This window comes from Manis javanica, chromosome 15, assembly GCF_040802235.1.
Source record: "Manis javanica isolate MJ-LG chromosome 15, MJ_LKY, whole genome shotgun sequence".
Lineage (NCBI taxonomy): Eukaryota > Metazoa > Chordata > Mammalia > Pholidota > Manidae > Manis > Manis javanica.
This window is the reverse complement of record NC_133170.1, coordinates 60,658,584-60,680,027: the sequence shown is the minus strand read 5'-3', so window position 1 is coordinate 60,680,027 and position 21,444 is coordinate 60,658,584. Positions and strand designations below refer to the sequence as shown.

At 55.9% G+C, this 21,444-nt stretch overlaps 2 protein-coding genes across 8 annotated transcripts in view; one reads left to right on the top strand and one right to left on the bottom strand.

Annotated features, from left to right (window-relative positions):
• TTC21A (tetratricopeptide repeat domain 21A) overlaps positions 1-3,400 on the top strand; it is a 28,650-nt gene extending 25,250 nt beyond the window's left edge. For 4 of the 5 annotated variants that reach the window (XM_037014540.2, XM_037014538.2, XM_037014536.2 and 1 more), the window contains 8 exons: positions 336-417; positions 1,203-1,353; positions 1,567-1,728; positions 1,845-2,037; positions 2,147-2,371; positions 2,792-2,912; positions 3,071-3,138; positions 3,217-3,400. In XM_037014540.2, the coding sequence (XP_036870435.1) occupies positions 336-417; positions 1,203-1,353; positions 1,567-1,728; positions 1,845-2,037; positions 2,147-2,371; positions 2,792-2,912; positions 3,071-3,138; positions 3,217-3,294 (1,080 nt within the window). In that variant the 3' untranslated portion in view covers positions 3,295-3,400. Of the gene's footprint in view, positions 1-335; positions 418-1,202; positions 1,354-1,566; positions 1,729-1,844; positions 2,038-2,146; positions 2,372-2,791; positions 2,913-3,070; positions 3,139-3,216 lie in introns of those variants that run through there. The other variant, XR_005060274.2, reaches the window with a different exon arrangement.
• Positions 3,401-6,049: 2,649 nt separating this feature from the next.
• On the bottom strand, positions 6,050-17,061 carry CSRNP1 (cysteine and serine rich nuclear protein 1). 3 transcript variants are annotated; one of them, XM_037014542.2, is made up of 5 exons: positions 16,899-17,061; positions 10,929-11,147; positions 9,012-9,271; positions 8,257-8,571; positions 6,050-8,165 (listed from the first exon to the last, which is right to left on the bottom strand). In XM_037014542.2, the coding sequence occupies exons 2-5, from the start codon at positions 11,134-11,136 to the stop codon at positions 7,206-7,208; spliced, it is 1,743 nt and encodes a 580-aa protein (XP_036870437.1). In that variant the 5' UTR covers positions 11,137-11,147; positions 16,899-17,061; the 3' UTR covers positions 6,050-7,205. The 3 variants fall into 3 exon arrangements, with proteins under 3 accessions (XP_036870437.1, XP_073079986.1, XP_073079985.1); XM_073223885.1 differs by lacking the exon at positions 16,899-17,061 and adding an exon at positions 12,298-15,598; XM_073223884.1 differs by lacking the exon at positions 16,899-17,061 and adding an exon at positions 11,404-12,278.
• Positions 17,062-21,444: the final 4,383 nt, after the last annotated feature.

Genomic DNA, 21,444 nt, shown 5'->3' with positions numbered 1-21,444 from the left:
GCCCCAGGGAGGCTGATTCACTGCAGGGGAAACCACACCCACCATCATGAGGGCAAGCGTGGGATGGGCTCCCAGTCATGCCTCCTCTTCTCCCCGTCACTGACCACCTCTGGCCACCCAGTAGGCCACCTGGAGCCTGCCATTCTCAGACGATCCTGGGGGGCCGGCTCTGCTGGCCGTCAAGGCTCCCACAGTGCCAACCCCTAGTCCTCGCTCTCCCTCGCTCCTCACCCCGGGCAGCCCCCGCCCCTGGGCCCCTCCTGTGGCCGCCTCTACCAGGCCCTGTTCCCTCCTTGCGCCCCTCAGAAATTCAGAGCATCATGTGTTTCTGGTAGGTGATGGCTGACCTAATGTTTAGAAGACAGAAATACGAAGCTGCCATAGATCTCTGCCACCAAGTCCTGAAGAAAGCCCCAGGTAGCTGCCCACTGAGGCACCTGCATTGGTTCCCACGGAGCAGGGGCTGCTCTCCCTGATAAGGGTGGGCCCTCTCCCCTCCTTTCTGATAGGCCCTTCCTCCCTGGTTGTTCCCAGAGAGGCAAGAAGCTGATAGAGCCCTGGTGGACCATGCTGACCCTTCCCAAGTCCACGGGGTCAGTTCCTGATCTCAGGCAGGGCTGGCCATGCTTGGCACCCAGGACAACCTGTCTGTTCACAAATCCCAGCCACTGGAATTTGACATAGTCTCCTTTTGAGGTCACAGCCACCTGGAGGTAGCTAGGAATTATCCCCTGGTATGTAGCCCCTCACCGCAGCCTAAAACCAGCTGGTTTTGCTGGGGAATGGGCCTGACATGAGGCTCAGGCTGGAGGCCCGGCAGATCCCAGATGTTGGGAGTGAGGCCCTGGAGCCTGCCTTGGGTCTTCCTTTATCAGAGGTGCAACCTTTGGTAGACAAAGTCTTTGTTTCTCTGTTTCCTCATCTGTAAAATGAGAATGATAAGAGTCCCTCCCTCTGTGCAGTGACTATGTAGCGCATTACTGGCAGGCCCGTGCATGTTAGCTGCTGGCGCTGCTGTGATGACTGCCATCATTGTTCTCTCTGGAAACCCAGTGGGACTGGGCTGCTGGGACTCCCCTGCTCAGCCCAGATGGGCAGTGTCTGCTGGTCCCCTGCTTCCCCCTGCCAGGCTACCGCACCCCACCACACAGAGCTGTCAGTTCGGTTATCACAGCCTGCAGATTTCTGCTGTCTTATTTTAGACAATTTTTTGGTATTGAATAAACTAATTGATCTGCTACAAAGAAGTGGCAAACTTGAAGATGCCCCTGCCTTTTTTGAATTGGCCGAGAAGATGTCCAGCCGTGTGGTTTTGGAGCCAGGGTTCAACTACTGCCAAGGCATCTACTGCTGGTGAGTTGGAGGTGGGAGCATGGGGGCAGCTGTGTGTGGAGGGCTGGTCAGGGAACCCTAGGGAGGCAGAAATGAGGCTCCAGATCAGGGAGCCCCTAAAGACCAGCAACCCAGCCCCCGCCCTGTGCAGACTCATGGAATGACCCTGGCGTGTGCCGCACCCCTGGACCTGTTTCCCTGTCTGGTTCTTGGTGTTTCTCTCTTCCACTACAGGCACATAGGGCAACCCAACGAAGCAGTGAAGTTCCTGAACAAAGCACGCAAGGACAGCATTTGGGGCCAAAGCGCCACCTACTACATGGTGCAGATCTTTCTGAACCCTGACAATGAGATCATGGGCGGAAAGGCTCATGAGAACCTGATGCCTGAGAGCAGGTGAGGGCATGCCTGTTGCAGGGAGCTGTGTGGCAGGGTTGGCCCAGGGACAGGACAGGAGTGGGGGGGTGAGGCCCCTGAGGACCACTCAGGCAGCTTGGCTCCCACCGCCTCAGTTCCACCTGCAGGAAGGAGTCATATCAGCAGGGCGTGGGCACAGCAGAGCAACTGCTGCGGGAGTGCTGCCCGAGCTCAGAGGGTGGCCAGAGCCAGCTGCAGCTGCTGCAGAGCCTGTGCCTGCTGGCCTCCCAGGACAAGGCCAGCATGGAGGCGGCGCTAGGCACAATCGTGGAGATGGCACAGGCTGAGGTGCTCGCCGGTGGGGACGGCAGGGGAATGCACGTGGATGGGGCGAGTTTGGGGCTGTGGGGCAAGGCTGGGCCAGGCCCCAAGCCCACACTGGCTTCCCATTGCACAGAAGGACTGTGTCGCCGCCCTGCTGGCCATGGCACAGGCCTACATGCTGCTGAAGCAGGTCCCCAAGGCACGCACACAGTTGAAGCGTCTGGCCAAAGTCCCATGGGCGCCTGCAGAGGCTGAGGACCTGGAGAGGGGCTGGCTCCTGCTGGCTGACATCTACTGCCAGGGCAGCAAGTTTGACCTTGCGTCTGAGCTGTTGCGGCGCTGTGTGCACTACAACAAGGCAAGGCCAGGAGGGCTGGGCTGAGACTCCTGGGCAGGGCAACACAGGGTGGGAACGCGAGGAGAGGAGGTGGACATGAGGGGCATGTGGACCACAGAGCAAGATGGGGCTGGGGAGCACAGGGGACAAGGTGAGGGGAGGTGCACAGGGCCGGGCAGTTCCGGGGGAAACACAGAATGGGGAAGAGAGGTGGGGAGGGTCTGTGATATCCAGGGACCCATGAGGAGAGTTTGCAGGTGTGAGCAGGAGGGCTGCGGGGCAAGGGTTATGTCAGCATGGGGGTAAGCAAGCGAGTGTGCACATGCCACCCCTGCAAAGGTGCGAGATGCTGTGGAATCCCTGAGTGGTTTAGGTTGATGCAGCTCATCTCATCCCCCGGGTCCCCCCTGGCGCTGGGACTGGATGCGGCTCTCCTTACAGTCCTGCTATAGGGCCTACGAGTACATGGGCTTCATCACGGAGAAGGAGCTGTCCTACGTGGATGCAGCTGCCAACTACGAGCTGGCCTGGAAGTACAGTCATCATGCCAACCCTGGCATTGGTAAGGCAGCCAGTGGGGTGTGCGTGGGCATGGAGAGAGCAGGCAGGACCACACCCTGACCCCAGAACTCAAGGCCTGCACTCCGGCTGTTGTGGGAACCAGAGTGACTCTCTGGTCATCAGCGTGCAGCCACCTGTATTCTCCCTGCCCCTGGACAGGCTTCAAACTTGCTTTCAACTACTTGAAGGGCAAGAGATTCGTGGAGGCCATCGAAGTCTGCCACCATGTAAGCCACTGGGTGCCACTTGGGGAGGGCCTTAAAAGGGCCCTGCCTGCTCCTACACATCCTATCACTCTGCCCCAGGTCCTCACGAAGTACCCTGACTATCCCAAAATCAGAGAAGAAATCCTGGAAAAGGCACGACGTTCTCTGAGGCCCTAGCAGTTGGTGATGGAGACCATCAGCCTCCAGAGGTTCCTTGGAGGGCTGGGAAGTATGTCCATGCAGAGGAGACTCAGAAAATGGCTTGTTCTTCCCTATCTGTAAATTGTGTGTGTTTATTTCAATCCCGCCTTATCTGGTCTAAGGGGCATCCTGCAATTTTCTGTTTTTAAGGCTCAAGAAGCAATTTTGCTCTGAAAGACATCCACCAGCTTAGTTTCTGCTGGGCTCACTGGCACCATCTACCGGGCCCCACTTTCACCCCAGACTCTGAGGGAACGGAGGGAAACAAAGAGGTTGCTGCAAAAAAAACCTGCAGCTATTGTAACATTGTATGTCAGCCCATAAATACCTCCCTACTCCTGTCTGGTCCAGACTCCTAGAGCTAAAGGAGCAACTGCTTCCCACTGCCATGCTGCCTTCGGCATCCTCCTGGCAATGGCCATGGACAGGGGGACCAGCTGCACAAGGCCCCATGGCCAAGGCATGGTGAGAGACCAGCATCCTGCAGATTGCAAGAGCCACCAGCCCCGTGTCCCTGTGTTCTGTCTCCTCCTCCCAAAGTCTTCAGCTGGCCTCTGCAGGGCCTCATTGCTTTGGGATAAACCTGATAACCATTGCCTGGTACAGAGAAATACATCCTGAGAAAAAATAGTTCCCTCACCAGCTTCTGTAAGACACTGACCAACTAATAGATCCTCCAGAAACCCTTTTAACACCTCACCGGAGAAGAACGGTGGTCTGTATTTAGATGAATAATGTTAATTGTAACTGGCAAGAAGGTGACAGAGGTCACCTTTGCTGCAGCTATCAACACCTCTTTCCTGTTTTTCAGGAGGGCAACACTGGGCCAGTCTGGCTTCAAGGGGAGGAATGCTGAAGTGGGGGTCAGGAGGTTAAGCATCTTCCCACGTGACCTTCCTGACACCTTCCCCTCTCTGGGTCTCAGTGGGGCAGGAAATTAGACTACATCTGTGTTCCCAAGTCATGGCACAGATCCCTGACAACGACATACAGCAAACATTTTAAGGTGTAATAGCTCTGTTTAGATAATATTTTTATATAATAGAGGGAAAAAATAGCATAACAAACTCATGAATTTTTGGGTGCTATTACATAGGACAGTTCTAACTTTTAAGCGTATTGATAGAACTGATGTAAAAATATGAGTAGAATGTAGGTGGGCCAAAGTTCTCAAGAGAAGCTGTCCCCTGACTAAGGTTTGGGGACAGTGAACAGGTAAGGGTCCCTTTTAGAACAGCCTGAGTTATCTGTCCTTAAGGAGCCTTGTTTTTATAACATTTTATAACTCTAGGTGTGCGTCAAAGGTCTGAAATGCTTTCCGCAGGTTGCTACTATCCTTCCATGGGAAGCCAGTCCCTTTATAAGATCTGCTTTACAACCCGGTTTCTTGGGGATCATCTGTTTGTTGGGAGAATGAGGCTGTGAAGGACAGTACATTAATCACATTTTTATTGCTGTAAAACTAAATTGTCTTCATTTATCTACAAAAAAGCCAAGAAGTGATCCAGTGGCCCTGGATGAGGAATGGGCAGGCTCAGTCCTGCCATGGGCTGCGTCTCTGGGGTAGGAGCCCACAGGGGCTTCCAGCCAGCCCCCCAGGATGGCCAGAGCAGGGCCCCAGAGCCCCAGGCAAACCCAGATTTTGGATCAAGCACGTCGAGACATTCTCTGTAAAAGCATCCCAGAGATCAGGGCGAGGGGAGCCAGAACAGCTGAATGTACTAGGACACTCCATCCTGAGAAGCCTCAGGCCTGGTTGTCCTGGCCAAGCTGGTTACAGAGACAGGCCGCCCTACCAGGCCAGACCCAAGCCATGAGTCCTCTGATGGCCACTAACAATATGGCCACATGGCCATGTCTGGGTATGGCCAGAGGCAAGAGACAGACACCTAAAGGGTCACAGGACCAGTAGAAAAGGAAGGGATAAAACTGAAATACAGGCAGGAATATGAAGACAGAATGGAAGTCACGAACATGCCGAGGTTTGCCATTTTCCAGGCACTCTTCTAATCACTGTGCTTATACGTAAAGGCTTATGAGATGAGTGCTGTCACTATCCACGCAGTTCTGAGGCACAGAGGGGAAGTAGGTGGAAGCCACAGAGACAAAGGAAGGGGCACCCAGCACAGACCTTTAGATGAGAATTAGAGCCAGAAAGGGAGGCCAGATCAGTCCCCTCCTAAAACTTGCGTGGATCATTTTTATTCTAGATGGGGGCACCCTTGCTCTTCAGGCCCCCATACCCAGCTCCCCAGGGCAGGACGTGCCTGCCCCTCTGGCCTACAGCCCAGGCTGCTCCCCAAGCAGGTCGGACAGCCTTGTGGGGGCCAGGGATGAGGTTGCATGGCATCTGCTTCTCAGCCCCAAGGATCTCAGCTGCTCATCCCCCTGCCTGTCCCACCTAGAGGGGTGACCCACCCCAGGGCCAGCCCATTGGTGGGGTGACTGGGAAGGAGTGTATCCCCACCCACCCCAAGCAGGGAGCCAGCATAGGAGAGCACCCTCCTGCTCCCCACTGCGCCCACAGGAAAGATAGGCATCCAGAGGAAAAATGACTCCATCTGCCCGGCTAGCCTCTTGGCCTGCAGTCCCCAGGCTGACTGCCCTGATGGGGGAGGTCCATGGTGCTGTGTCCCCTGTTCCTATCCACACTGGCCTGCAGGGTTTGTATTCCTGACTGCCTCCTGCCTACTGACAATGTGCTCCCAGCCCACAAACACAGACCACACTGTTAAAAATGGAACCTCTTTATTGGAACCTGGAAGCTCAGGTACAAGGTGTTTCCACAAGCATGCAGGCTGAGAAGGCCTTCTAGGCAAGAGGGCCAGCCCACAGCCTGGGCTTCTTGGTACAGACACAGAAAAATGAATAAATTATAGTTCTAAGACTTGGAAAAATATGGAAATGATGCAGTATTCAGCATCAGCAGACAAGGGCGTAAGGGCCATGGGCCACTCCTCACCCCTGACCTTAGGGCACGGCTGGCAACCACGCTGGAGCACAGTGCCCAGGAAGCCCTGAGATAGAAGCCGGGGCATGCTCCAAGCCCAGAGGCAGGCCCGACACTGCTCTGGGCCTCCTGCTTCCCTTCCTACATTGGTGGGCTTTTGAATAAAGGCTGTGGTCTTGCAGGAGATGGGCAGAGGACAGGAAGCAGAGGGGGTATAGGGAAGAAGAGGGTTTTGGTCACACTTGGCCAGCCTAGCCCTCCCTCTGGCCAGAGGCTGTCCATCAGCCCCTGCCCACTCAGCCACCCGGATCCAGGCAGCTGCCATGGTAGACCACAGGCCTTGAATCCACATCTGGTCGGTACCAAAGCCCAGTCAGGGCAGAGCTGCAGGACCACAGGCAGAGGGGCCCCCAGGGATCTGGGCCCCACCCCATGGTGAACCGAGCACTGCCCACCAGTCAGGAGAAGCCTACACCACCTAGTCCCCAAATAAATTACAGAAATAAATTATAGTCTTCACAGTCCAGAGGATTCAGCCATGGGTCTAGGGCTCAAGGTGGCAGGAAAAGCCATAGGAAGTAGAGATTTAAGACCTGTCTCATAACCTGGCTTAGGATCACAAGAGACCAAACAGGTCTACAAAGCTCCAGGGGAGCCACGTTTCCTCCTCTTCCCAGCATGCTCCGTGGGAGCAGAAGAAGTTATGTGGCACAGGGGCACAGGGGTCTGGGTGGTTGGGCAGGGAAACCCCTGCTCCACCATCTCTTCAGCACAGAAAGTTACAAAAATAAATAAATTCATCCAGAGTGTTGCGTGAAAACTGGGAGCACCCACACTGGGTGAGCCAGCCCACGGGAAGCTTGCATTTAGACCTCAGAAGCTCCAGATTACAATGAAGCAACAGGGCTCGTGGGGCCAGAAAAAGTACCCCCCATCCTCACACAGGCACAGGCTCCAGCAGAGACGCTGGGGAGGTGTCCTCAAGCAGCTGGCTGTCCACAAAGGGAGCCAGGGCCTCAGCAGCCGGCTCCGACAAGCCCATGATGGACTCCAGGAAGCAAGTACCAGGATCCCCAGGAGGAGAAAAGGCAGGCAAGGGGTAGTGGGCTGCCTCAAGGTGGTCCAGGCTGTCAGACACCTTCCGTGAGGCATAGCGAGGCCCCAGACTGTAGTCTGGCAGGGCCTGGAGCAGCTCAAAGGAGTCGCAGGATGACAAGCTGAGGTCCACAGAGCTGCTCTGGCCGGCATCCATGTCGGGAGGCACTGAGGTGCCAGGGAGGCTGCCTTCTCCTGACCCTTCAAGGCCACTGTTGAGGAAGCAGCTGGCATCCAGGTTGGCATTTTCATCCAAGATGCCCGACGTGAGGTTAGAGCTAGAATAGCTGTGGGTCCAGCTGGCCAGACCACCAGGGTCACCAGTACCAAAGATGTCAGTTAGGTGGAAGCAGCTGAGGTTGTCCAGGCTCCCCACACCCCCTTCCTCCTCTTCCTCTTCTTCTCCACCCAGGTCAGAGTCACTGAAACTCAGGATCCGTGCCAGACTGTCATCACCCAAGCCAGGCTGGGAGCCAAGGCCAGACAGGGCGGGGAGGACAGGGCAGCCAGGGACCTCGCTGGTGCCTGAGGCTGTGGAGGAATCAGTCATGCTGCTACAGCTGGTATCACCCAGTTTACTGCTCACAGGGGGTTTGGCCAGGTCTTGTGCACCAGGACAGGCCAAGCCGCCATGGGCAGGGGCCTCCAGCTCCCCAAAGCCCTCAGCCCCCTGCTCCAGTTGCAGGCGAGTGAGCGTGTGGATGAAATGCGTCTGTACACGTGCCTGATTAAACTCCACGCGGCCCCTGGGGTTCTCACAGCCCTCCCTGCAGCAGCCACAGGGGAATGCTGTGTGGTCCATCTGCAAAGGAAGCAGAGGCATGGGTGAGAATCCATGGGATCCCAAGAAGCCCCCACTCAGGCTCCCCCTCCCAGCACCATCAACACTGCACCTGGCACTGGATGCCTGCCTGGCAGCAGCTGCAGGTCGCAGGGTCACAGACCCTATCACAGCGACAGCCACAATCCTCCCGTGACTTGCGCAGAGCCTGCAGCTCCCGCTTCTCCTCACGATCGATCCTCCGCACGCCTGCGGCCCGAAGCAGAGCCCGCCGCTGCCGGGCTGGGTAGGGTTGTAGGAAGGTCATTTCCTCCAACTGGCCGTCTGCCATAGCCACTGTCAAGGCCTCCTCCATAGAAGCATCATCGATGGCATCCACTGTAAGAGGCAGGTCCGCCTCGCTTTCAGGCACCCCAGCCTCTGCAAGCTACAACCGTAGGAAAGAGGGATGTGACAGACACATAGTCTTGGCCCTACAACCCCGTCACTCAGTAAAGGCTCCCCACGCTGTGGGCCAGGTACCGAGGATGCCACAGCGAACAGGACAGCTGAGAACACTGCCCCAGGATGTGTGCTCAGATTTCCTGTCCACGTCATTCCCAGTTCATGGAAAACCCCACCCTCCACTGTCACATGGACCCCATGTCCTCCCCACTGGGGTCAGACAGATTTGGGCACAAGCCCCCAGCCCCTGCAGCAACCAGGGGCACTTCTATGTCCTACAGATAATTGGCAGGACACCAGGGAACAGCCTGAGCCAACAGGCCCCAAGGGCCTCCTTCCCCAAACATAGCATAAACAAACAACCCACCCAGCACCCCTCCCCTCAGAAGACACCCAAGGCTGTGGCCCTGTGAGGGTCCCTACCTTCCAGCGCAGCCCCTCCAGCCTCTCCTCCTTCAAGCGCAGCCTCAGCTTCTCTTGCCGAGCCTGGGCTTGCTCCTGGGTGAACTCAGCCAAGGAGAAGCGACGGCAGGCACTGTGGCGGGAGGCCATTCCCAGAGTGCAGCCGCCACGGCGGGGCACACTGGTGAAGCCCTGGCACCGAGGGAAGTAGAAGACAGTGATGCCATCAAAGGCTATGTGGGCTGGGTGCTTCCGGGGAGCCCGCTTCAGGATGGACAAGGCTGGAAGGCAAGGGGTAGGGCATCAGTCCCCTGGGGCACAAGGGGGCACAGCATAACCTCTCAGATGATGCTGAACTGTTTTTTCACACCTCATCCTGTGCCCTTCCCCCCAGGAAGTCATGGATCGTACTTAGGGGTCGGCCTGGCTGGGATTGGAGCTGGTAGAACTGAATACCACCCTATGTCAGTATGGGCTTACTGTTATTTACCAGTTCAAATGAGAGCATTTTGTAAGATTAAATATCTTTCCCACTTTATTTTAGCCATTTATGGGTCCCTTGTACAGTTTTCTAGTTTTTATTTATTTTTAGAAGCTCTTTACATACGGTATTAGAGATGTTAATCATCTGTCTAACCTATCTGTGCAAATGTTTTAGTTTTTTAGTTTTTTTCATGACATTTTACAAAATAATTTCTAAAGTTTATGTAACTAAAAAATACCAATCTTTTCCTTTATAGAGTCTATGTTTTACAACAGGCTTAGAAAGGCTGTTATTTGGAATTGCCTTTGTAAGTTACTGATTATACACTGATAAATAAGCTATGTATTGGCATATTCAATACATATATTGGTATATTGTTGCTTTTTATCAGGTTGAATTGTAAGAAATTACCATACAATAGTTGAATATTGGCAATTCCACATATTTCAACTTAATATATTAATTTTGTACCCAGCGACAAAATTAAAATGAAAGGGAATTATTTAAAGGGAATTCCCTCTAAAAGTTTTTATTTATGTTCTTCAGTTCACCAGGCAGTCAGCCATCTGTAGATAATGGCAATTTTGCCTAGTCAATCCAGTACACAGAATTCTTACTCGCTTTGGTACCTGAATCGACTTCCGGAACAATGTTAGCTAACCCAGCTGAGACACAGCGCCCTCACCCTGTTCAGTGGGACTGCTTCTAGTATCTCATCATTAATCAGAATGCCAGCTTTCCGGTTGAGACTTTTTTTTATCATTTAAGGTAGAATTTGCTTGTTCCTACCTTACCCCAAGGATCTTATCTAGAAGGAATGTTACATTTTATCAAATATTCTTTCAGCATCTATCGCAGCTCTCCTATTTTTCTCCCTCTGACATAGTCATTGGTAAAGTATAAGACTGGGTTTATAATAATAAACTTGTATTTCTAGAACAAAACCATACTAGTTTAGTCAGTTTATGTACTGTTTCATTCTATGTGCTAAAAATCATACTTTTTAATGTGTGTACACCGGTACACACATTGTACATGAACAGCCTTGTCTGTGGTATTAAACTGCGGGGGGAACAGGGGTCCAAGAGGGCTCTAGTGGGGGACGGGCCAGGCAAATGCGGTTGAGAGGCACTGCTCCCGGGCCTTTTCTGTCAGTGTGGCATCAGAATCATGCCAGCCCGGAAAGTAACAAGCCTTTCCACCCAGTTCTGGCAGAGCCAGCAGCGCGCGGCAGGAGGGAGCCGCGGCAGCCCCGGAGAGGCGGAACTGGAGCCGGGGGAGGAGCCGGCCCTCCGTCCGCCAGGCGCGGCGCGGGAGGTGTGGCCCCGTGCCCCGACGGTGGACGTCGCTCAGCCCGGGAAGGGGACAGGGCGGGAAGCACAAGCGCAGGGACACGGTTTCATTCTCAGGAAGGAAGACGGGGTGTGGCAGGCGTCCCGGTAGGGGGGACTCACGGGCAGCTTTCTGGGGGCCACAGGCATCACGGTCAGGCAGCGGCGTCTGATCCCAGGGGCCCTCCTCGTCCGAGTCCCAGGCCAGGCAGACGGATGAGCTCGGGGAGCAGGAGCGGGAGTGGTGGCCCGACGACAGTGAGGAGGACGAGCAGAGCGAGGAGGAGTCCTCGTCCAGCTGGTCAAGCTTCCTCTTCCGCAGCCCGGTCATGGCGGCGCAGCCTGCAGGGGCAAGGCCAGGGCTCTGAGGGGCACGCCGGGCCAGGTGGGTGCCGGCCGCAGGTGCCCCTAGGCCAAGCCCTCACCCGGGCCCCTGCACACTCCCACCTCCCCGGCAGTCTTCCTGGGACTCCGCCAGGCACCTGCCTCCCTGCCTCCTGCAACCCTCCTCCACAGCAGCGTCTAAGGCAGCCCCGCAGGCGAGGACGGGCCCCAGCCAGGCCTCCCCACTCCCCACGGGAGCCCTGGGCTGACTCACTGGTTGGGTGATTCACACGTTGCAGCTGTGTGCCTCGGTGGGGGTGCCCACAGCCCTCAGGAGCACCGGCCTGCTTCCCCCTCTTCCTCCCGCAGACAGCCACCCTGCACACACACCCTGCTCGCACCAGGCTGGCTAGGCCCCCAGATTCCCAGACTCAGAGCTTTCTTGGGCCCCTCCTATCTGCGTTGGCGCGGCTCAGACTCTCCCCAGAAACCCCTGCCAACCCCACCCGGCAGAAGTTCCCTGCCTCCAGGCCTGGGGCATCTCTCCAACGTCTCATGTTGGATCTTAAAACTCACCCCCATCTTGCCTCTCCTTCAATATCTACCCCATTTGTTTGGATTAACTTCCTATGGAAATTATTTTTTCCCCTTGAAAAAAATTTTGAGAAACTGACAGGCCAGGATGATGTCCCACCCTGCCTGCAGCTTGGTGACCTGCAGCACCCCATGACACTCCACTTGTGTCTCCCCTTGGAGGGTGTCAGCCCTCTGCAGGAGCGCAGCCAGAGGCTCCCACAGCCTGGCCAGCCTCCTCAGAGAGGAGGAGGCTGGGGGCCCCTTCCCGCAAATGCTGCAATCAACAACAGTCCCTCCCGCTGTTTGGGAATCCCCAAAGGGCTATCCTAAGGGCTGAGCACAGCGAACCTGTCTCCTGCTCTCTCAGCACTCAGGGCCAGGCCCAGGAGGTCATCAGGAAGAAGGGGAAACATGCAGAGGGCCTCAGTGCTGGGGAGCCCTCCCCCACTGCCATTACAGGAAATGAGAGGCCAGAAGGCTGGCCAGCTCCCCTGCTTAGGTGTCCTTTCTAAACACCCAATCCCCCTTTGCCAAGCCTCCCACAAGTCCCTGGACCCCAGACCCAGAGAGTGTGCATTGTCAGCCGACTTACCAGGGATAGCCTCTCCCTGCAGACACAAGAGAAGCAGAAGCTCCCCTCCTTGCTAACCTCCAGCCTGGCTGGGGAGGACGCACAGGTGCTTCCGGGGCTTCTGAGAGGGTAGTTCCTTAAGCTTGGCAGCCCCCCTCCACCTCAGGGTCAAACCACAAACAAAAACAACCCAGCTCCCAGCTGACCTGCAGGCCCTCCCAGGAGATGGGGGAATTCATGACCCAGAGCCAGGCTGCCCCATGTTCAAGTGCAGGCCACCGCAACACTCAAGACACACAGGAACAACATGCAGACAAACCACACTCGTGCATCTTGCCCCCTTCACAGTCCTGCTGAGAGACCTTTCCCAAACTCTAGACACTGTCTATAGGCTGCTGAATGCCTCCCTAATCACACACCCAAGCTTGAGAATCCCCAAAACCAAATGCCCACTTGGTAACTGCCTGGCCGTCCATTAGACACACAAAATTCCACAGGCCCCAAATCAAACCCCTTGTCTGTTCCCTGCCCCCCGTGCCATCTGTTCCTCTTCCTGTGTTCCCTATCTTAGTAACAGCACCGCCACCCACCGAGTTACTCAAGCCAGAAACCTGCAGTCATCCTCAACTCCCCCTCCATCCACATCCAGCCGCCTAGTTTATTATAACGTACACATTAGCTCATGAATCCACTCAAGGCCAGGCCACAGACTCAGTAGGCGTCAGGGAGGCCACCCAGCATAGTGTTAAGAACCTTGGCTCCAGAATCAGACTGTCTGCACTTGAACCCAGTTGGCTATTATTTGCCTGGGTGACCCTGGGCAAGTGCTTTAACCTCTCTGTGTCTCCAATTCTTGGTCTTAAAACCTCATAGGGTTGGGAGGTTTACGTGAATCAATAAATGTCAAGTTCTTAGAACAGTGGTAAATGCTTGGTGAATGTGTCATTCTACACCGTGGAAAAAAATGAGCTCCCTGGATACACAACACAGATAAATCTCACTGACGTCATGCTGAGTGAAGGAAGCCAGACAGGAACACATGAGAACGATGGTCAAAAAATGGCAAACCCAACTGGTAATGAATGATTCAGGTCAGAATGGGGGTGGGGGGTGCACTGGAGATAGTCATAAGGGACTCTTCAGGGGGCCTGGAAATGTTCCCTGTTGGTCTGGGTGTGGTTCCATGGGTGTCACAAACTAAAAATTCACCTAACTGTATGCCTAAGATTCATATATGCTATGCATTTTATACATGTCATCTTCACTCAGCAGTTTATTACCCTCATGTCTCTGTCCCCACTCCTACTACTCATGTCCGCTGCCTCTGCTCCTACCCTCTCCCCAAAGCCATTCTTTGCCCTGTAGCCAGTGATCTTAACAAGTCATACATGTACCTGCCACCCCATGCCTGGCTGTCACCTCCCCTCCAGACTCATCTCAGGTGAGACTCTCCCTACCCCAGCCCCTCATTTTATACTCCAGCTGTGCTGGAGTGCCCTCAGTGGTGTGACCTGCCCTCCTCCTGGTCCTTGCACCCCCTTTAGGAGCCACATCCTAACAAGGGCCTCCCTAATACCCCACTCCTCCTCCCTGACTACAGGGCTCTCTGGATACCAGGGCCCTGGGAGTCCCCCACCACAGCCTTCATTGCACCCTCTGGCAACAGTCTCCCCATTCCCTCCCCCATGCCAGCGAGGGCCTCTCTGCGCAGCATCACTGTGCCCACACCTAGAGCAGAGTCTAGCATACAGAGGGTACCTGAGGCCCGGCAGAGGCAGGTGCAGTACATCAGGTATAAACACAGAAACAAGATTTAAGCACGTGAGATTCTGGGAAGTGACTGGTCAGTGTGATCTCCAGCTCCTGCCACAGTTTAAGGAGGGAGGGTCATGTGCCCATCCCCCAGCCTGTGCCAGAGAGTGTGAGCTAGAGTCGTACCCAGAAGGGGCAGCTCTGAGGGCTGCAGGCAGGTGCCAATGCAAGCATCTCAGGAGGCTCCCTGTTCCCCAAGCATAAACCTGGAAAGAGATGCAAGGAAGCAGGTTGGAGCCAACACCCAGGCCCTGCCCCAGAGATGCCTGCGGAGTGGGAATGTGAGGTGAGGGACCCGTAAGCTCCAGGGCTGCAGGCAGGGACACATGGACACAGGGAAGCTATGGCCGCAGGTTCTGGGGATGAACTCTAGCAGGATCTGCAGCCTTGGAAGGAAATGAGGAAGCACCCCTTCCTGACACTGCTTTGGGGTCAGGTCGGAGGAAGAGGCCCTGGATCTGGAGCTTGTCCCAGGAGTACAGAGGCCGAGACTGGCAGAGCCAAGAGATGAGACTAAAAGGTCCAGCCAGAGCACGGATGGCCAAGTCAGGAAAGGAATAAAGATAGTGAAAGAGCCCAAGGAAAGGGTCAGCCAGTGAGTCAGGGTGGGGGTGGAGCCTGCAGAGCTCAGTCCAGGCCCTGCTCCCAGGGAGCAGAGCCCAGCCTGGGGTCCCCCAGAAGCAAAAGCAGTTCCTATGAGCTGGCTCAAACAGAAATACACACCCTGAGGAGTCCCGGAGGCAGGTCCTGATTCAGACAGCCAGGCTTCTTCAGGGATCTCCCTGGGCCCTGAGAATCAGGCCACCCTCCTGCCACCACAAACTGGAGCGAACAGTCAAGAGGGCATACCACCCCTTCCTGCTTGCCCCAACCATCTACATACTCAGAGGCACAGTGTGATCCAGGGGAGGCCACCTCACCCTGGCACCAAGCAAACAGACTTTCTGGGGGCCTGGGGTGGGGGCAGGATATCTTAGGGCCTCTAAAAAGTCACACCCACTCCTCTGCACACCTCAGCAGTCAGAGTCCCTGCTCCCTGCCAGAGCCGGTACTAGGGAGGTGAGGGGGTGTGGGGGGGCTTCAGCTGCCTCTATCCTCCCCAGAATCAGAAGAATGTATCCTTTCACCTCAGAGCCCCAGGCCCTAGCCAGGCTGTTCCCCCAACACCTTGGGACACATGGTCCCAGGACCTCAGGAACTGCTTCCTGGGAGAAGGGCAGGGCCCCACTGGCTCCCACTGGGATTGGCTGGAAAAACAGCACGGGCAGTCCAGAGCAGGCAGACAGAAGCCTTGGCACAGCCCTCCCTACCTGAGCCTCTGAAAGTGACCCTGTGGGAGGGGGCAGTTCCTCAGCCTGGCCTCTGGCTGGCACTGAGTAGGTGCCAAACGTTTGCTGGCTACTGAGACATCAACTGCAGCAGAAGGAAAACTGTGTTTGACAGCAGCTGCTTCCTCCACCTAAGCAGGCCTCCTTCACTCCTTCCCCCCTCACTCTTCAACATCAATACCCCTTTACTTGTTGATACCCACCCACTCCTCCCTATCCCCACTCATTCATCATTACCCTCTCACTCATTGACACCTCCCCACTCATCAATATCCTCCCTCAATACTCCCCTCACTCCTCAAAAACATCCCCCACTCCTCAATACTCCCTCACTCCTCAGTATTTACCCGACTCCTGCCAGGTCCAGCACAGCCGCAGGCATGGGCACACGGAGCCAGCACACCCGCGTTGCACTCTTGCGGCTTGGTTAGGGGTTTACAAAGTGGGTCCAGTACCCGGACAGGAGGTGGGAAGGGTGGGCAGGACGGGTGAAGACAGGTAGTTCCAGAAGGATACAAGGCCAGTGAAGGGCTAGACAGAGCCAGTGGGAGGGGTGCGGGTGCAGAGGGGATCTCAGCAGCCTGAGGGCATGGACGACACCAAAGGTTCAAACGGGGACGGACCATACCAGGCCTGCATTTTAACAAGATGGCTCACCTCGGGACTGGACGAGGTGGGACCGGCTGAACCCCCCCACCCGTCCCCACCGGAGCTGAGAGGTTGGGACAGGGGGATGGACCTGGTGACCTCTGGACGGGAGGTCCGGGAGGGCAGTGATTCAGGTTGGGGGTGAGGCTCTGTGTCCGAGTGGAGCACCGGTGGGCAGTGAGGCCGGGGAGGGGCGCTCGGTGTGACCACCGGAGGAAAAAGGTGCGACTAAGGTCGGACGGCTGCTATGGGGTGGGCTTCAACGGCGCGCCAGCGGGAAACAGGACCGGGAAGAGGTGCCAGGGAGGGGAGGGCGTGGGACCGAGCCTACGTGCGCCCGCGGCCGCCGGTGTCGCCGCGCCCGTGACTCACGGCGGTGGCCTCCGCATGTGACGGCGACTGACAAACAGGTGAGCGCAAACCCTCCTCCTCCGCCTCCTTCCCGAGCCATGACTCCCTCCCGACCCCCGCCCGGGGGCCCGAGGCGGACGGCGGCAAGTGTCACCTGCTCCAGACACGCGAGGAACTTCTGAAAAGTTCTCCCGCAGCTGGGGTCAAGGGAAACTCCCCTGCGGACCCGCGCCCCCCGCCCCGCGCCTAGCAGGTGAGCCGTGGCTTCCCGGGCAGTCGGCGCGGGGCGGGGGAGGGGAGCGGAAGCCCCGCCGCCTGCCCCCCGCGGGCCGACTCCGGCCGGGGCGCGCTGCCTGGGGCCGGGCGGCTGTCCTGACGGGCGGCCCTTGGGGTGCCGGGGCTGACGGGCCGTGGGGAGACGGGCAGTGCCACCCGCAGGCCCCCAGGTCCCAGCCGGCCGGGCCCGGAACCCCGCGCGCTCACCTGCGTTCTGGGCGCTCGCCGAAGACAGCGACGTGACCGCGGCCGCCCGGGACTCCCTGCGCGACGTGGGTTAGCCGGCCGTCAGCCGGCAGCCGTCAGCCCGGAGACCCGCTCTGCGTCCGGAGGCGGCAGCGGCGGCGGGAGACTGGCTGCGCCCCGCCCGCCGCTCCGCCCCTCGTCCGGGAGCCGGGGCTCCGCGCTGACGCACGCCGGGCCCGCCCCGCGGAGGTGCCCGCCCCGCGGAGGCGCTCGCAAAGCTGAGCCCGCTCCGGAGCCGGGCCGCCACGCCCGCCCACCCGCCCGGAGGCGCTCCCCAGCCCGGCCCCGAACGCGGCACCCCGCGCGACCTCCCTGCGGACTCTGACCCGCCCGCCCCGTCCTCTCCCTGCTCACTGCCTTAAAGTTGCCCACGATCCAAGCCGGCAGAGCACAGTTCCAGGCCACCCCACCTCATCGCGCGGCTCCTACTTACAGATGGGTAGACTGAGGCCCTGGGCGGCGCGCACGCCCGAGGCGGTTCGCTGTAACCCCATCTGAATGCTCCCTCCCTTCTCCTCACCCTCCAGACCCGCCCGCAAAGCAATCTCCGACCTGGAGAAGAGCGGGGGGCTACGGACCCCGCGAAGACCCGGGCCAGGGGCTCCCGGAACTGGCGTCTCACACCGCACCTCACCTCACCTCACCCCTCTCTTAAAAGAAAAGATGAGTTTCCTCCGAGCAAGACCCCGGCCATTAAAACGGCCCACCACCTGCTTCGCTCCCGCCAAGGCCCCCCTTGCCTGGGGCCAACCTCGCGTCTCACAGCACGAGGCCGATCGCGAGGGTACCCCTCCGCGTGCACACCAGACCCCCACATCCGCGCGGAGGAACGCTTCTGCCCTCACACCTTGCTACAGCGGCTCCTCTAGCCTGCAAGGCCTCTCGGCCCTCTCGCTGCCCAAGCTCTGAGGTCTCAGCTTGCAGTACCTCCTCCAGGGAGCCTTCGGGAGCTTGACCCTCCTCCTCCCAGGCTGCCCCCGCTGCATTCTGGGTTCTTCTCTGACTGTCCTAAGTGAATGCTGTCACTGACTAGCCCTGCCCTCAGGATTCCTTTCTACCTTCCTCCAGGTGGGGTGGTGCAGGTGACCTGTCCTGACTGGATAGCTCTAGGGTAGAAGTGATAGTGAGGGCCCCTCTTCAGCCACAGGTGTGTGTGTACAGGGCCAGGAGGGGTCTACCTACCCTTAACCTTTCCAGTAGTTTCAAAAAGAAGAAAGCAGGTTGGGGAAGCCACAGCCCCTGTCCTTCCTGTACAGGCTGAGTGTGTGTACCTGGAGGGCCTGCAGGGGGAGGTGTCTGGACAGCTGAAACCAAGCTTCCAGTGGCTTCCCATTGCCCAGGGGATGAAGTCCCAACTCCGAGGAGCCTGCAAAGCTGGGATAATCTGACCTTTGCCCACCTTGGCAGCCGCGTCTGTCTTCATACTACCGTCCCACATTCCCCTCCCTGCTCCTTCCTTTCATGTCTGTATTGTGTGTGTGCATCTTTTTATTTGTATATCATGCGTGTCACAGTGGTACAGCCACATGTAGTTTAATTTACACGAGGTTTTTGTTCTGTATCTCATGAAGTTCCTTCAGCCTTACCTCTGCCTTCCCGCCACACCCTCGCTGTTTGCCAGCCTCAGTTCTCCTGGGGTGTCCTGCCCATGCTGGACAGATGCTTATCTCCAGCCCTTGGCTGCCTAGCACCCACTGCGTAGTGTGGTTTACTTGTGCATTTGCTGTGCATTGCCTGTGTGTAGTGGGAGGGCAGAGGCTGTGTCTACTATCCTCAGTGCTTGGTAAGAACTTGTCAGATAAACGAAAGATGCCTAGTAAATGGGCACAGGAAGCCAGGACTCCAGAGAACAGGGCTGGCATTGCAGACAGATGGGCCATCAGTGCATGGTGGGTACTCTTAAGTCAGTGGTGGGCCTAAAACAGCTCAGCCTGAAGCTTAGGAGCTGCAGAGGTGGGCATCAGTTGCTAGATGTGACTCAGCCCTTAGGGCTCTGATGGCAGGTGGCCACCCACCTACCACCACTCCCTCCTACACCCAGCCTGTTCTTGTGGCTGCTGGCTGCAGACCTTGATAGTCCCAGGAAATCCTTTCTTCTACTGCCTCCTCCTTCCTGTCTCTAATCCTCTGGCCAAGTCTGCAGGAGCAGGGGGTTTCTATGATCTAGAGTGGAGCTCTAGTTTGTTCTCTCCTCCCTCCTTCCCTCCCTCCCTGTCTCTCTTTTTCTTGACTTCAGTCTTCCAATTAGTAAAATGGGGCCACTGGACCAGAGAATCCCACTAGGTTCAACATTCCTTCACTTAGTTTCTAGAAGATGCTACCTGCTAATCAGGAAACTGGGCAGGGTTGGGCACTAGCACTAGTGGGTGTCCGGCTGTCTAGGCTTGCATCCTGCTGGGATGTGTACTGGGGAAAGCAGACAGGACAGAGAAGACCAGGGCAGGGAGCTGGTAAGGGCTGGAGTTGGGGTTTAGAGCAGGGAGCCCAGTGGATGAGGCGTTTGGGGAAGAGAAGAAGGAACAAGGGAAAATACAGGAGAATAAGATCAAGTAAGTAATGTATTTTCTCCAGAAAAGTGTCTGCCTGTCCTGGGATGAGCTCACCAGATGTTCCCCAGATGTAGCTGGCGAAGGGAAACATCTCCCTCTGGGATCCCAACTAGGTTTTTCCTGTTCATGGGGAAATGAAGGGTCTGTTCCAAGGCAAGGGGGGTGGGGTCTGGAGCAGCACTCGTCAGTGACTGCATAGGCAGAAACACACCCACGCAGGCTTGGGATTTCCGAGTACTTAGGAGAGGCCAGTAAGTCCCTCCAACATTCACATCTGTGGCCCACCCATTTTAGGTAAATAAAAATTATTACTAATTTCAAATATTTCAGTTTTAAATACTTTTAAATGATGCATTCCCATCAAAAATACTAAAATTAAAAGGACTAATAATACCAAATGTGGCAAGATTGAGAATTAACCAGATCTGTCATGCATTGTTGTTGATGGGAGAGTGAACTGATGCAAATGCCTTGGAAAACAATCAGGTGACACCTACTGAAGCCCAATAAGGCACACCCTATGAGTTCCTAATTCTGCTCCTCAGTGTGTACCCAAGAGGGAAGCAAGGTGCTTATGTCCACCACAAGACACTTAGAAAAAGGGTGTAGCAGGTTTATTCATAACAGCCTAAAAGTGGAAACAACCCAAATGTCCAGTAGGTGAGTGGAAACAAATTGTGATTTATCATATGATGGAATATTATACTACAACAAAAAAAGAACAAACCATTACCTCATGCAATGACAGGAATGAATCTTAAAAACTTTATACCAGGTAAAAGAAGCCAAGCACAAAAGGGCAATAACTATAATTCCCTTTATAAGAAGTTAAAAACAGAACTAAAGCTCAGTGACAGGTTAGGTATAAATAGTACCTCTTTCGGTATTGACTGGGCAGGGCCACAGAAGAGCCTGTGAGCTGCTGGAGATGTTCTAGGGGGTGGTGGGACTGGTATATACATATGTAAAAATTCAAGTTCTACACTACACCTTGTTCACTGTTGATTTTACTTTGGTAAAGGTGGCAAAAGCTGGTGTGGGGAATCAGTCATAGTGCCATAATCATGAAAGGAATGCCCTGGTTTTCAGCCGTCCACCCATAAGTCTACCTCCTGACCAGGGCTACCTGAGGCACACCAATCAGGTTCGGCTGTTTGGGTTTCTGTCCATCTCAGCGTAATGGTTAAGAATTTTATTGCACCACAATTTGCAGGTGCATGGAGCCTTGTGTGATTTTGCATCTAAGAGTTTTACCATTAAGCTCTTCATTTAGGTCTTTGATCCATGTAGAGCTAAATTTTGTATATGGTGTAAGGTCAGAGTCCAGCTTCCTTCTTTTGCATGCGGATATCCAGTTTCCCAGCAGCATTTGCTGTAAAGATGTTATTTTTCAAAGTCAACAAGTAGCCGAGTCCTCACAAGAACATCACCTCTCTCTGCAGGGACAGTCCCATGTGCCACCCCAACCCCACCCACCCCACACCAAGGCTTGTCTGAGGAATAGGGATGGCTTTCCCTATCCGGAATCGCCTGGTGCTCTGATGTTCTGTCCCTGTTGTCCACTCACGGGGAACATGGCCCTTACCCAAGCATGTGGATTCACAGGTGGTGGCTCTGCTGTTTTTGGCTGTGGGAGGGAAGGAAGGGCTCTCTGGTGATTAGGTCCCCATCTCTTTAGGAGGCTCCAACTCTGGACAACTCTGCCCCACCAGTCCTAGGGAGAGTCCTGCTCCCCTCCACCTTGCCTCTTCCTTCTCTCAAAGGAACTCCCCTATCCAGACCCCAGCCCTCCACCATCTGGTCCCTGCAATAGGCTAAAGGTGTGGCTCCTAGACCAGCAGTAGTACCTGAGAACTAGCTGGAAATGCAGGGTCCTGGGGCCTCCCCAGAACCAGAGTCAGGAGCTGTCTTATCACAAACTCCAGTTGGTTCTGAGGTGCATCAGTGTTTGAGACTCT

Excerpts from the sequence above, each read along its gene's own strand:
- CSRNP1 (XM_037014542.2), bottom strand. The coding sequence starts at position 11,136 with ATGACCGGGCTGCGGAAGAGGAAGCTTGACCAGCTGGACGAGGACTCC. Across the intron at positions 8,572-9,011 it reads TGGAGGGGCTGCGCTGGAAG|CTTGCAGAGGCTGGGGTGCC; the intron begins GTAGGGACCCTC and ends CTACGGTTGTAG. Across the intron at positions 8,166-8,256 it reads AGGCAGGCATCCAGTGCCAG|ATGGACCACACAGCATTCCC; the intron begins GTGCAGTGTTGA and ends CTTCCTTTGCAG.